The 16,298-nt window shown below is 41.0% G+C and overlaps 1 protein-coding gene across 13 annotated transcripts in view; it reads right to left on the bottom strand.

Moving 5' to 3' along the window:
* PMS1 (PMS1 homolog 1, mismatch repair system component) overlaps nucleotides 1-16,298 on the bottom strand; it is a 43,606-nt gene that overhangs the window by 24,733 nt on the left and 2,575 nt on the right. For 4 of the 13 annotated variants that reach the window (XM_044427004.1, XM_044427015.1, XM_044427002.1 and 1 more), the window contains 5 exons: nucleotides 13,800-15,295; nucleotides 13,001-13,154; nucleotides 6,849-7,031; nucleotides 5,502-5,604; nucleotides 1,450-1,613 (listed from right to left, as the gene is read on the bottom strand). In XM_044427004.1, the coding sequence (XP_044282939.1) occupies nucleotides 1,450-1,613; nucleotides 5,502-5,604; nucleotides 6,849-7,031; nucleotides 13,001-13,132 (582 nt within the window). In that variant the 5' untranslated portion in view covers nucleotides 13,133-13,154; nucleotides 13,800-15,295. Of the gene's footprint in view, nucleotides 1-1,449; nucleotides 1,614-5,501; nucleotides 5,605-6,848; nucleotides 7,032-13,000; nucleotides 13,155-13,799; nucleotides 15,710-16,298 lie in introns of those variants that run through there. The other 9 variants (XM_044427003.1, XM_044427014.1, XM_044427013.1 and 6 more) reach the window with 5 other exon arrangements.

The following is a 16,298-nucleotide window of genomic DNA, read 5'->3' on the forward strand; positions in this document are numbered from 1 at the left end:
CTGGGGGGGGGGGGAGATGGCCATGATCTTTGTTGTTCTTTGTCACTTTGCATCAAATTTTTGTGAGTAAACAGTTGCAGAATGGATTAACCCTTACGTTAATCCTTAGGCAAATAACACTGACCCTTATGGGGAAATTTGACTTGGCTCACGACCAGTTTGGGTCACGACCAGAGTCCTGGAACAGATTAAGTTCGTGAGCCAAGGTACCACTGTAGTAAGAAAAACATGTTATCTAATGTTATCTAATGAAATTTTTAAAAGCCAGACACCGAGCATGAGGCTTGTATGTGGCCATATCAACCTCTTGTTACATGTACAAAAGCACAAAACTGTTGCTATAGAGGTTTAGCATAAGCAACATTCTCCCCACCATTCAAATCCTCCTGCACCCCCAGCCCAGAATGCTGTTGCAAATACAAATCCTCAGTTTGTACATGAAATGCCCATTCCAATCTACACTTGATTAAAATGAAAAAAAAATGCATTTTAGTAGTATGCAAAGGGTCTGACATAAATCCAGGCCCTTACTCCCTATTGCTGACTGAGTAGGGAAGGAAAAGAATATTATTAAAAATCGATTAAGTAATGCAGCAGCACTCCCACTGCCTTATGTGAGCAGGCATAACAATTTTAATTCAACAAGTAAGGTAAAAGGAAACAATAGCAACCAGCTTACACATACACATTTTCATGAACAGAAATGCAACTGTATTAAATTGCCTATTAATGTTAATATACACATCTACCATTCAGGCCATAATTAGAAACAATTTTCCTAATTCAAGGAGATAGGTGTCTTAAATTAAAAAGCTAGTCATGCTTAAGGCCTTCTTCCCTGCCTTCCAAGCAGACCAGGACAAAGCCTTTCCAAAGCCTTTATATTAAACCTGACAAGCTAGGATAACTGTGTACTACCAAAGAAGAATCTTGCAGAAGTAAATAACATTAAAAACAAGCAAAGTTAGAATATTGGCTATCAGGAAATGTGGCTTAATGATATGAAGTTGGTTCCAAACTGACTATCTTCATCCCTTCCAAAGTGTGAACCACACCATTTTCTGCATAAGAGTCAGTCACTTGGAGCATCTGGAGCATCAACTGGTCCCTCCTCTTAATCTTACCATATCCCAGATTAATTGTATTACAACCATCCACTCTATACTACCATGCTTACCAAACTTTTCCACAAAACTTTCCTATAAAGCTCCTTGTCTGTCTCAGAATCTATATTCGCAACTTTTGAAGGCTATTTTATAGGTGCAGAGGGCGCAATTCTGACACTTAAGACCCAGTGAAATCAACAGAACAAGTTAATTATGACTAATTTATGTCCCACTGAAATATGAACCACAGTAATCTGATCAGATCCAAAATTATGAGTACTCTGGGTCAAATACTGCATCCATAACAGTTACAAGTTAAGCAATTTGTAGCCAATTTTGTTACCTTGTTATGTATAAATATTATCCTCAGTTCTGGTTTTATAATACCATATGCCATCAGAAGTTTCTGGATTTTTTTAATTTCTTCCTTACATTTTTTATCCGTTGAATAAAACTGTTTTCTTACAGGCAGATTCTTGAACAGCTTCAGTACCGTTACAGTTGTACCTATCAGAAACAGGAGGAGGAGAACACAAAGATTGACCTGACAGAGATAACCAAGTTTTCTTGCTTCTAACGATGTATTCTCCATTGGTACCCACATTAATATACAAGCTGAGCATTCATCTGACCAAGGATAGACATATTGCCACATTAGCATTTATTTCTATAAACCAAATGTCTTCTAGACCAGAGATCAGATCTGTTGTGAGATCACTGTATATGGGATTGCTAGCTAAGAGTACAAAATCCTAAACCACAACAGATTGTGAAAAGAACTTTCCTTCCCATTGTAGGCAATGATAGACAATGCATATGGAGCAGCTCTTGAGCTGATCTCAATGTTCCCCCACATTTAGGGCATGACTGGGAACTGACACATTCATGTGCTCTCCTCCTGTATCCACCACACATGCAACACAAGTCTTTTCTTGTCTCATAAAGGGAGGCTACCCAGCTGGGAGGGAACAGGAGCTACAGCTATGTGTCATCCACTAGTATCTTATTTTTTAATTTAATGGTAAACACAGCAATAGCAACCATTTCTGTCTTGTCCGTTCCCTCATTTTATCAGGTGAATGGGAAGACTTTCACCTACGGCACAGGACTAGGTAACTGCCAGGAATTCTTTCAATGTTTTAATTCTATTCAGATGGTCCTGCTTGTCATTGGATACTTGGAACATGGAATTTTACTTTCAGTTGCCTGAACTCCATGCCCTCGCTTGCATAATCCAACTAGCACACTATGACTGCAGTGCATATTGACTGGAATATGACCTTGGCTTGGCATGTTATGTGATCCCAGATGGCAGGGGTTTTGAATGAGGGTTAAATGCTTCTCACTTAACCCATGGTCCATGGTTGTGGAACAGTGCCTGCTACCTAGGGTCACTCGACATGATGCACCATGGCTGGACACTGAATATTCAAAGTAGCCTCCTGACTACAACCCATGATGAGCTATTTGATTATGCAAACCAGCCCCATGTATCTAGTCCAGCAAACAGACAACTCTGGGATTTAGGCCCATTGCTCTGCCCCTGACGGACATCCATTCTAAGGTAGTGCTGAAGCTAGAACTAGCCACATCATGGAATTCTATACCAGATCCATCTTGCTTAAAATAACATGTCTTGTAAGTGCCCAGTTCCTAACAGCTAGAATTTCCTAACATTTTGGACCCTGACCATGAAAAATCCCTAACACAACACGTTAAGACAAAAGGCTATTTTGTTAATTGAGATGTCTTATACCCAAAGAATTCTAAGCTGTATGAACAAAGATGGTCATAAAAGTATTCTTCTTCTCAAAATCAGCCATTAAGATAAATCCTTATCCTTGGACTTGTCATATCAAGAGAGAAGTGTTCAGGAAAGGCCTATAACAATCACAATGCTCCTACAACCCCTCCTCAAACAAGATGTTATATAAGTGCCTTTACACTTCAGGTGCAAGCAGATATGACTGCACAAGTGTTTATGATGAGGGTGATCTCATTACAAGCAATATAGAAGAGGGGCTATCGAATTTAACGAGAAAATTCTTGGGATTTAACTGTTTGGGTAATAAATTGTACGAAGTACATGCTGTACCAGCTTAAAAGCTCCACTATTTATAGCTGAAATGTATGAAACAGCCATAATGAGTGCACCATAATCAGATTTGCTTTGTTAAAAAGGTGACTTTCTTAATGAGCAGTAATTCAAAATGATGTGTCACTGAATGGCTAATTCTCACTCATGCTATATGGGGGCAGTTGGTCCAGTTAATCAGAAATACAGCTAGTGGAAACACTGGGAAAAATACATCTTTTCAAGACAATATAGTCTTTTATAAAATAATGTTTGAAAATGACATTATTATTGATGAATGAAATGCATTCTATTATTATTATTACTTGAGTGTATTTTGCTAATAAAACAAGGTCTTGCTTTATCTATGCAAATATAATTCCTTTTACTTTTTGTTTAAATAAGATGTCATTAATTTAGTTCTGTCATCGTCATCGTCTTCTTCCCCCTTTTGAAATCAAGGAATATTTTACATGTGTTCTGACAGCTAGGTTAGTGATCTTGCAATCTTCTTCACTACCAAGAAGCCATAATCTAGCACTTATGCCTCAGATCCACATTTGTTCCAGAGATTAACGATCTGCCGAAGGTCAGCAGAGGAGAATTAGGATAGTGTGGAAATCCTAAATCCTACCAGAAACCAGTAGAGAGGATTAGGGTGGAATGGGAGTGCTGCTGTGCTGCCTCAGGCTTAAAACTCCTGCCAGAAGTGTTCTGAGGCATAGTCAGCCTTGGATCAACTGGATCCAAAGTCTCCTTGCTCCCACAAAACATCCCTGGATCAGGTCAGTTAACTACACCAGTCTGAACATGCTACAGTTCATTTTTCTTCTACTAGTTTCAATGGGAATTTAAAATTTTAGAATGAATGCCATTGGTTAAAAAGCCAGGAAAAGAATGCCCCTGCCCTTTTGGCCCTAGCCAGAGTAGGAGGTGAGCAAGCACCTGAGAAATGCTAACTCCCCCAACACACCATTTGGATTGCTCTGGCAATTGGCAACTTGTCAGGAGGCTCAAGTCTCTCTCTCACTGACCCTCAAAACCACACGCTAAATTCTCCCAAGTTTAAAAAGCAGGTTGGTGGTTCATCAGCTCTTAACATGGAAAGAGCACTGGTGACAAAAATCAAAAGAAATGACTCCTGAACCAACTTTTGCATGCAAAAGTGAGAACATAAGAAAACTGCTAAATCAGACTGAAGGCCCATCTACATTAGCATTCTCTTCACGCAGTGGCTAACCAGTTGTCCACAGGAAACCACAAATATGATACTTTCTGTGTTTGTTCCATCTCAACATATCTTCAGCTGCATGCAGTAGCCAGAACTGTACAGTTGTTAGTCACGAAGTCGTGTTCGACCCATCGCAACCCCATGGACAACATTCCTCCAGGCCTCCCTGTCCTCTACCATCCCCCAGAGTCCACTTAAACTCACACCAACTGCTTCAGTGACTCCATCTAGCCACCTCATCCTCTGCCGTCCCCTTCTTCTTTTGCCATCTATTGTTCCCAGCATTAGACTCTTCTCCAGGGAGTCCTTCCTTCTCATTAGGTGGCCAAAGTATTGGAGTTTCATCTTCAGGATCTGGCCTTCTAAAGAGCAGTCAGGGTTGATCTCCTCTAAGACTGACTGGTTTGATCACCTTGTGGTCCAAGGGACTCGCAGGAGTTTCCTCCAGCACCACAATTCAAAGGCCTCAATCCTTTGGCAGAGTATTCCACAAATTTGTATAATGGAAGTATGATTTTCTATTCCTTTCATAATTAGTCCCAGTGGAGTTTGCCTTTACCACAACAGCCACGCCATAGGTTGACATTTCCATCAAGCTGTCCATCACAACCCCAACATCTCTTTTTTCATCAGTCACTGCTAGCTCAGATCCCACTAACCTACATGTGGAATTGGGATTTTTTGCCCCATGAACACTTGCACCACAATTGCCATTTTGACGCTTATTCCAGTTGTGGTGCTTATTATTTAACTAAGTAAGTTTAAAAAGTATTTTGCTGCCTCCACAATCTTTCTACAGATATACGAGCATACAGCGGTTCCATAGTGTAACATTCCCACCTCCTCTTCTCTTGGCTGTGGCAGACACAGCTGAGAGGAAATGGAGTCCCATCTTGGAAGGCCACAGGTCAATGTTGACTGTTATGAGAACTCATCCATGTGTGTAGGTCTGGAAACTATAATTTTCAGGTACAGCTTAAATCTTAAAATGTTATCTGACTGCCTTCATTTTAGCTGTGTGAAAAAGTTAGAACTAAGATACCACATCACTGCCTGAAAGGCAAGAAGAAATATAGTATCAAAGCCATACCTTGTCCAAGATGAGATGGCTTTTGAGAAATTACATGACCACTTTTATCCAAACTGTACTGGGTGCTAAAATCATCAGCCGCTGTCTTTGTTGTAATCAGAACCTACCAAGAAAGAACCTAGTGTCAATCAGGAATTTCTAAATAAATGCATATACATTCTCTTTCCCACAGTAGGTAGTATCCTATGGAGCACCTGAGGGCTTGCCATGTCTCAGCGGCTCAGTCAATTCTGTTGAGCAAGCAGGACCCACCCACTACTTGTGCCACACAGTTTAACACTTCTCAGAGGAAACAAGCAGAAAAGCTCATTTCTGAATTGCAACAGGCCGGTAAAGCTCCTGACCTGTTCTGTTGAAGAAAAAAAGTGCTTCCACTTATTTCCAGTTGGCCCCCAAGAAGTGCTACATCTTCACTCCACAAGCAGCAGACCCTGCTTGCCAAAGGGAATAGCCAGAGCACAGGAGAACTGGTACAGGCCCCACTGGACATTGCCCAGTACTGGTGCTGCAGTGACGAGTCATGATGGCTATGCTTCTTCCATGATCAGAAGCAGCATGCCTCTAGACATCAGTGGCTGGAAACAAGACTGGAAGAGAGTGACCATTCTTCCGTCCTCCATGTGGGCTTCCCAGGTGCATCTAGGTAGCCACTATGGGTAATGGGATGGTGGACTAGATAACCCTTTGGTCTGATCCAGCAGGCCTCTTCTTATGTTCTTAAGGACAATAAGATAAGGGCCTACCCACAGCTCCATGCCTATATGCTTCCACATGAAGCCTGCATGGGTTCCTGATCATGTGGAAGCCTACACATATAGTTAAACATGCGTAGGCTCTTCTTTTCTGATGACATCATTGGATGCAGAGTCAGCAGGAAAAGAGTGCACAGAAATCTGTTTCTGATCCACTCTTTTTCCATGCATTTAGTCTGAAAAGAGGTGAATTTGTAAAGAAGGTCTTGATGCTAATGAATAAAGGGAATACATGCAGGCAGATTCAGCAGCCGAGAAATCCATGCGATGCACTTCCAAAACTACAAGAGAAGGATGGTACCTTGCATTTTCCATGCTAATTAAGGAGTTAGCAGCAGAGTGACAACTTCAATATAAACACTATGCTGTCAGTGTGAAGCCATGCTATAATTTCAGAAATCGCCTTGCATCAGCTTATTTTTAAAGAACATATTACTATAGAATAGTAAGAATTGTAGAATAAGGAAGCATGTTTGGCTGCCCATCATAACAAGCAACTCTGTTACCTGGAATACTACTTATGTCTGTGCTTATACAGAACTCACAGTTATGCTTTACAGACACAGAAAAACTGGAATTCAAATGAGCTTATTACCTCCGATGTACTACAGATTGATCCCAAAGCTTCACCACGAAAACCATACATTGTCAAATTTTCAAGGTCTTCAGAAGAGCTTATTTTTGACGTGTAGTGTTTCATTGCCATGACAGGAACATCAGCTGCCTTGATTCCATCACCGTTGTCTCGCACCTCAATCTTATCAAAACCGTAGCCTTCCTATTTAACACCACCAGAAAATTATCAAATACAAAACTGAATTATGTCCAATACAAACCACAGAGACAATTGTCCAAGAGTTCTAAAGCAAAAGATTGTGCAGAATAGATCCTAAAGCTTACACATAAATTATAATACAGGGTGGCTAGACAAGTTCAACCGAAGAGCCACATACAGTAAATGTCAGATGTTTGAGAACCACGAGACATTAACAAATATTATTATTTTATTAAAGTGTGTTCTTACTTACCAGTGTATGAATTTTTAATGGGCATGATAAGACACATAGACACCTGAACACTAACTGTAGGATGCCCTTCCCAAAGAAATGAACCTTGAGAAACAAAAACTACTCAAAGCAAATGTCATATTAATAAAAAATAGTTTTTTTATTGTTGTCACAGACAGAATCCTGAGAATTATAGTTTAGTGAGAGGCACTGAGAATTCTGTTAAGACATGGTCTTCAAGTTGGAATTCTATCAGGGACCTTTGAAGGACCTGCAGAAGAGATAAGCAGCAAGAGAATAGCCATCTTCAGAGACTGTCACATAAACAACATAAATTCTCTTTGGAGCTGCAACTGGTCCCCACTCTCTCCTCAATCAGGAAGAAGGTCAAGATACCTCTTTTGAAGCTGGATACCTCTTTTGAAGTCAGTGGCACAAAGCAGGGTGGGGCGAGCTCTCACAAGGTTCCCCAGCCCAACTCACTCTCTCTCGGAGCCTCAGAAAGAGAACAGGACAGGACAATGGGCTTGGGAGAACTTGCCACACTCATGCCTGTGCTATCTCTAGGATCCAGACTGGTGGGGAAAACAGGGGGCTCCAAGCCCTCTGCGAGCCACAAAATGAACTCAAAAAGCTGTACATGGCTTGTGAGCCTCAGTTTGGCCACCCGTTACACATAGAATTTGAGCCAAACCAAATACTACTCCAACTACTAGGCCAGGAGTGCCTCGCCAATGAATAAAGTTTGTAAAATAAAAATGGATGGCTCAAGCAGTCATGCTGTACCACCCATACATGGAGAGCAAGCAGAAGGAAATATTCATATAAAAACAAAGAAGCACATATAAGCTGCCGGAAGCATCTTGGTTGGTTGAAACAAGCTAGCTTTCAACTATAAGCTACAAAGCTGGCTTATTTCAACCAACTATAATTAAGATTAACCATACTTTAGGGTTACAATGACACAATAAGCTATGGTTAACTCAAAACAGAAGTGTAAGTTTCCCTCCCACATCAGAGGAAGAGAAGGGAAGGTTAGCATGAAAGCACCACGGCTTGCAGAGACATATTCTTATAACTCTAAATCATAGTCTAAAATTATACCCTACAGCCTGAGTAGGCTGTATTTCTCCTTTATCAAAAAAATAATAGTTAACAGACACAGAACAAAACCAAAGCACAGTTAAAGTAACAAAAACTGAGCTCTATGCTTTTTCTGTGCCTGCTTACATTCTTTGAAGTTATTCTGAACCACTGAAAATAAAACTTCCAATAAGACTCTTCTGATTCTAATTTCTAAATCATCTTCAAAGTTCTGGTTTAATTTGGAATTTTACCTGCTCCACTCACCCAAAGAAATGGTTTAAAACATTTTTGTTTGATTTTTAATACAGTCCAATTCTAAACACATTTTCGCAGAAAGCAGCCTTGCTGAGTCTGGATCTCTTTCCCTTTGAAAGAAAATCAAAGCTTATTGTGCTTTGGATGAAACAATGGAGTGTGGAGGTGATAGATGAAAACAGCAAATGGTGTCAGCTGGACATATCTAGCAAGAAGGGGGTGCGATCTGGGCTCTGCTTTAGGATACAGAACAGCTCGGGCCAGCACTGCCATACAAAGAAGCACTGTGCACGCAAGTCTTTGAATTCTGTACTTTGAATCTTTCCATTTAATTTGGGTAGAAACTGGGAAATGCTAGGGAATGCTAGCTTTACATACTTTCAAGACTGGCTTCATACAGAATTTAGCAAGTGCTGTCTGTATTCAAATATGGGAAGTGATGCTGCACTGGACTTGTTAATGTGATAAATGTTCTCCAACCATTTGCAGTTTTGACTGCTTTGTACACTCACTGGATTCCATTCTTTGGCAGGACTGTAGTCTATAATTCTTTGAACAATGAAATCACTCTGGATACAAATCCCCATCCATGATTGCAAGCAAAGCACAGAAACTTTCAGTAAACCTTGTATTTGTAAAGATGTTTGGGTTATAAAACTTTCAGAAAATTCTCTTTGGTTTGGGTAAGTAGTGCCAAACAAGTTAAACAAGATGATCCACATTGTTCAAAAGGAGCAAAACCACATATAGACAACTTTGCACATTCCCCCCTTTCTCCCCTTAGAAGATTGTAAGTGCTCCCTCGAGTCCAAAATTTAATTTTTTTACCCAGGGTTGTTTTCTACTTTAATTTTCAAGTAAACTCTTGCAAACTCATGGCAAACTGAATGCCTATTTAGCAGTTATACAGAATTGTCTTTTGACAGCATCTGAAAGCACACAGATATAATTCCATGTCTTTTACTTTTGTGTATAAACTTGTCCTGTGGTACTATTTTAGACACACATAAAACTGATTATTTCCATGCTGTCAGTGGAAACGATTTCTAAATAAATAAATTGAAATCTGAACCTTAAAAAAAAAACCCAACATGCTAAGCAACCTGAATGTCATTTTTAGGAAGAAGAGAGACTCAGTTTGCATGCAACTACAGACAATGGTTTAAACAACCCCATGGGCTATCATGCATGAACAGGAGAGGACAGAAGCACTACCTCCTGTATGCCTGCCACTACCGCTTTTCATCAACAACTTACAATTGACTGCTTGCTGAAAGTGACGTGCAAACCTGGAGTACTGGATCTCCTTCCCTCCACTCCTGCTTAGAAGGGACAGGTGGTTTACCCATGCTTTGTTGCTGAGTTAACCCCTCAACATTCTTTAGCCCCTAAACAACCCAGCTTATCACACGTAATGGGTGGGTTCACATGTCACAACAAGCACCCCTCTACGGTTTTCACTGTGCACATTTTTTTTTTTTTTTTGGCACACTTCAGCAGATTCCCGCATGGGGTCCCTCTCATGTGTGGGCAGCAGAGGCAGGGAGCAACTGGATGGCAGCAGCACCTGGCTGGGGGCTGCATACCTCAGTGGATCTCCCCATGCCGTTCCTCTTGTTCATCAGAAGAGAAGTGGTTACAAGCTAACTTGAATAGTTCTACCACAGTCTGATGTATAAACTTATCTTTGGACTTCCTGGTTTACAAAAAAAAACAAAAACAAAAACAAGGAAAAGGAGAAGCTCTCCCAAGGATTGTTGTTTGCTGCCATACACACTTCAGCATCACTCACTCATCATGAGTAAAGATGAGATGGATTCTTACTTTGGGGCAGGCAAATGGCTTTTTGCTGTTTAATAAATCAGAGAACTGCTGCAAGAAGGGAGAATGGAGCTGAAAATACACCACAAGCACTTTTTTGCTTGTATCTCTCTTCTGCTTTGGTCATAATTCTTCTCCTTGTTTGTTCTTTACTATTTTCAATTGTTAGAAATTACATATTCCTTACATGGAGTCAATTATTTGGTCTTCCTTTTCTTCTTCTACCTTTGCCCACCATGATCGTCTTTGCCAGGAAGTCTTCCCTTCTCATGATATGAAGAATGATATAGGTGTATGTCTGACAGTAGTATTATACAGCTTACTCTGGTGTGGTTGTTTATAAATCTTCCCCCAATACAGTTCTACATGGAACCCTATGTATAACTTGCCATGTTAACGTCTTGTCTTCAAGAATCAAGAATAATGCCAAGGATCATTCATGGGGCACCTCTTTGACTAATTACAAGAAGGCCATAAACTGAAAACCATCCCCTTCTCACGTGCAGGGCGAGGATCTCCCGGGTGAGGTGGCATGAGTCGCTACTTTCTCGCTTCAGCTTGCCAGAGCAAGAAAGCAGGGCAGCAGGGGAATCCAGTGAAGCGTGCAGCCCACAACGAGGCACCACCACTGCCCAGCGGCTTCTCGCTCCTGCTGCTCACACATGCGGGGCAGCACGGGGGACTCCACTGAGGCACCCAGCTCCCAACAGGAGCTGTTGCCACCCAGCTGCTTTTCACCCTTGTCTCCACCTTTTTTGCAAGTGCCAGAAACTTCCTTCTGGCATGTGCAGCATGGGTGGAGGGGGGAACCACTGCAGCAGAGTTCCTCCTAATGCCTAGTAGGTGCTTGATGCTGTAACTGGCTCACTTGTGCATGCAAAGAGCTTTCCTCTGTGAGCAAGGGGGCGGGATCGAGAACCTGCTGAGCTACACAGTCCAACATGGTGTCGCTGTCTAGCAGATCCTCAACTCTTCCACTCAGGTGGATGTGATAGCAGGGGAATCAACTCAGTAGGGCTGCTCTTCTCCCAAAACTAACCAATTGCCTGTCGGGCAGGAGGGACGAGAAACAGGGAAGCCTGTGTTAGCTGCACAAAATGGCAGCTGCCAGTGATGCTCTCTGGTTAGAGGCTTGGCAAGAGCAGCCTCAGGCTGCTCATGCCAAGCAGTCTATGGTTCTAGCCTCAATACCACAAAAAATAGTGTTGAATTTGAGTAGTACACCAAGCTACCATCTGAGAAACCATAATACAGGCCATTGTTTCTGTTCATGGTTTCTCAATATCAAACATGCCACAGTGAAATATCATGACAGGGTTCAGATGACACAACAGACCACCTTGTGCAAAAAAACAACAATTGATTGCCATGATGTGCAAACCTGCTCAATACCCAACAACCCAGTTGATCCTAAGTTGTTGATTTAAAGTGTGCCTGCTTTCTCCCACTCATGCATGACAACTGATGGGATGTTTAAACCATGTTATTACATTCAAACTGGCCCAGAGACTATGGCAGCTTAAAACCATGCCTTGAAGCCAATTATTCCATACACTCTAATTCTCATGAAAATACTCCATGCTATTTCTTTCAAGATACAAAACAACTTCTATTGCTGGATACAATATATTAAGAGGAATTCTGTTGTTTCTGTCACATGTAATTTTTCATTTTTAAAAAATGTTAACCTGGGGAAAGCAGGCTTCAGAAAAACCACTAAATTTCCAAAGATACTTGATGACAAGCACCGCTTAAACCAGGAATAAAAATATGTGATGCTTGATATGTTGTTGGACTTCATTACCTATCAGTCCTAGTCAGTACAGCGAATGGTGAAAGTTGATGGGAGTTGCAATTGAACAACATATGCAGGTTACCGTGTTTCTCATCCCTGTCCTAAGCCCACCTTTTCCAGGTACTTCAAGTAAAGAGTATTCACGTTAACAATGCCTACAAGACTTGAACTCTCACCATCAAGCCATCCAGTGACCAACTGCAAAGAAATCACAGAACCAGTCCAACAATCATTTTTAGTTACAGTTATTATATGGAATCCTTCCTGGAATACATAACCACCCTAATGCAAAACATTTGAAAGTCATCTTCCGATACACCCAGAAGAAACAATTAACTTTTATTTGTTATGTGCTAAATATAAATAATTATTCTACATAACAATTCATAAGCAAGCTTATGATCACTCTTCAGACTGATGTATCAACAAAATTCAGTTTATATATTTTTGGATCAAGGACAAAATTAACACCCCTAAATTAGAGGATGATATGCTCCAAAGGGCTCTATGTAAAGCAAAGTGAGTTTTTATAGAAGTTCAACTGGCTTGACCTGGGCAAGTTCAAGGAAACTTACAGGATTTGACAGTGTAAGTGCACCACTCACTACATCCAAAATCCATTTAAGATTAAAAGTCATTGGCAGAATTGAGCTGATGAAATGTTAAAGGATAAATATAGCAAGCAATGCAACATTCAAGCATGAAAGGCACCACTAAATAATACAAGGAAACCTTTTATACCCACTGATATTTTCATCTCAACTTCAGCCTAACTCAACTTACCAACTTAACATCAACACTGGTCGCATTGGCATCCAAAGAATTCTCTATCAGTTCTTTAACCACACTGACAACTGATGTGATCACCTGTGAACTTGAAAGAAGTCGAACAGTATCTGGTGGTAATTGCTTCATTTCTTGGCTTTTAGGATCAAACCTGAATGGGAAAGTATAAATATCACACCTTTTTTAAAAACCCTTGTTCCTTGCTGTATGAAGGTGAATGTGTAAAAGTATAAAATGATATTACATTGCAACTGTCCTTCTACTGAACTAAACACCTGCTTCATATAGGACCCACCATCTGGCTCTACTTCCAAAACAATTTTTGTTAAAAATCTATAAGCACACACAAGAAGTGCAGTTCCAAAATAACATTTGTGCGGTTTAACATTTCAAGTCATGGAAAAGTTGTATTATGTAAAGTCCTACTACTTTGGGGCTTTAAAAAAACTGTTCCATGCAGGGATATCAAACTAAGAGACCAAGTCTAACCCTGTTAGAGACTCCCAGCTGCCACCAGTTGTTTGACTGTTCAAACTTTGTTTGACTTTTGTGCAGTTTTCCACATATTTTCTGTAAATTCTTCTCCTAATGCTTAATTGCTATTTGTAAGAGCTTTAAGATGAATTGATTTTTTTGCATTTTTGGCCCCTGCTTCCTTTTGCTTTCAATCCCACCCTCTGCTGAAATGCAGCCCACAAAAGCCTTTGCCTTTGGTTTGAAATAGCTTCTGGGCTCCTGGTTTAATGTGTGCAAACCAGCAAAGATCTGCATTAATCAAAGAAAAGAGGATTCTTACACTGGGATCGTAGTCTGTATGGATTACCTCTGTTCAGTTTTAAAACATCTTCTCTCCCTATGTCCCCTGGTCTGGGGAGACATAAATATATGTTCTACTGCTGCTGGAGCTTTTTTCTTTGACATATCAGCTAGCACTTCAGAACTATTCTGCTTTTGTGCCTTGACCTCCTCTGCAGATTCTTGGAAATGGCTATTAATCTAAGAGTTTCTCCCCTCCCCTTTTTCAACTTCCCCTTCCACCAAAAAGCATTTTCAAACCCCTTCTACAAATCAACACAAAAACTAGAGCACGCATCTCCACTATTGCCCCTATTGTAATGTCCTTACTTGTTTGAGGCACTCCAACCAGACTTATCCAGAATTAAGTCCAATGAAGTCAAAGTGGTTTACTTTTGAGTAAAGTTTAACTGTTTAAAAAAGGTGAGTAGAGGGAAACATGACAGAACTGTACAAAAATTATGCATGGTGTAGAGACAGTGAATAAAGAGACATTCTTATTTCTGATATTATTAGAACCTGGGATAACTTCATGAAGATGATTAAGGGCAGGTAAAGGGAATACTTTGGAGTTAAATGATAGAAATCACTAGTGATGGCCACCAATTTACATGGCTTCAAAAGCAGGCGGCACGAATTCATAGAGGAGAAGGCTACCAATGGCTACTAGCCTTGATGGCAGCAGGCTGTTTCTAGGATCAGGAGCAGTATGCCTACATACACCAGTTACTGGGAACATGCACTCCAGTCATGCTTGTAGAATCCTTTGAGCAGCTGGCTGACCCGTTTGAACAGAATCCTTGGCTAGACAGATGGTTGCTGTGATCCAGGATGGCTCTACTGTATTGTTACCTAGAAAGGTTTAGGGCAAGGAGATGAATGAAAAGGAGGTATAACATGGAAGTCTTAAACTCCTTCCAAACTTTCAAGGAGCCTTTGGGAAGATGGAAGGAGCCTTGGGGAAGGGCGAAGACAGTACTGATTTAATTCCTTGATACATTCCCCCAGGAAGGAAGGAAGGACGGAAGGGAGGGGATATTTATTACAGGGAGATGGAAAACTGTAGAGGAAGACTGCTGACTACCCTCCACTTCTGAAAAGACAGCTACTTGTTCTCCTGGTTGTGGGACTGCAAAGAAGGCATGGCCAGCAAACACTGCAGGGCTTGTTAGCTCCCTCCATACTGAGATGGCCCAGATCCTCAAAAAGAGAGGGAAAAATGAGAAGTCTACAAATGCTTAGACAGAGGACAACTCCTGGCAACTCCCTGCAGCTGACAGCAGTCATGCTTGTTTTGCTTTTTGTTTCTTTGCTTCTCCACACTCGACCATGTCAGAAAACAAAACCATTCCTCCTCCGGACAAAAGCAAAATGTGAGGGCAGGAAGAAACATTGCTCACCTAACTCTGCAGGCCAAAACCACTCCCACCAGGCTATGTCACAATACTGGAACCACTACACATTTAGCGCAGCATAATAAAAGCAGTGCGAAGGAATCTGGAATATAAAAGTAGAAGCAGCATGAGCAGAATGGGTCGTGGGTGGGAGCTGCTGTGCCTCGAGCACCATGCAAATGAGCATGGTGTGCAGATCAGCAGCAGGTTTCTGTAACTGCTTCTCTTTAAATTCTCTTGAATTTACATTTAAATGCACCTGCTTCCTTACTAATAGAATATAACCAAAGAATTGTAGAGGAATTCAGAGGTAGCTGTAAAGGAAAGCCAGGCTGACTTAACTTCTTAGTTAAATGGAAGGATCTATGTGAGAGACGCTGTAGTTTCTCCTCTACTCCTGTCATGCTCCAAAAAAGTTACCTGTCCTTTGTGGAATCAGTGTTGTAAGGCTATGCTGCAGATCACATGCCGAAACGCATAACACTGGTCTACAAGAAGAAAGCCTCAGAATTGGGTCACTAATAAAGGAAAATTTAAGTCCTGAGTATTAATTGGCTCCAGTTTCCAAGGTACAGCTTCAGGTCAAAACTGTGTCAAAATAATTCAAAATTATCATCTTTTTCATCATCTGAGTCTAGAGAGTAGGATTCTGGTGGATCTGGAACTGGCAAGTCCTCACCATGGGGGACAGGATGCAGCGTGGATGGAATGTTTGCATATCCACAGTCCACTTATTCTTTCTTGAGATCCCTTTTGCAGTTGGGGGAACCATGCATAAATAGCAGCTGCTGCTATGATTGGTGGGTTCCCTCCACACCTTTGGGATTGCAAAAGGCATGGACTTTTTCCTCTTGTTTAGCCAATGATGCAGATAAGTTGCACATGTAATGCAGTAATAATGAGGGGCCCAACTTTTGTGCTGATCCCTTATTTTGCATCTAAAATATAGGTGGTGTGCCTTTTTTACCACTGCCTTCATACTGCACTTTTGAGATGCAAATGTAACCTTGCCACAAATGCAGCAGAAGTTATTTGTGCTGTTTACACAGTTTCAAGGCATCTTGGCTTCTGGAGGAAAATATCACGCAACTGTTCCTTAGAAATGT

Source organism: Varanus komodoensis, unplaced genomic scaffold (assembly GCF_004798865.1).
Source record: "Varanus komodoensis strain SLA01 unplaced genomic scaffold, ASM479886v1 scaffold18_1, whole genome shotgun sequence".
Lineage (NCBI taxonomy): Eukaryota > Metazoa > Chordata > Lepidosauria > Squamata > Varanidae > Varanus > Varanus komodoensis.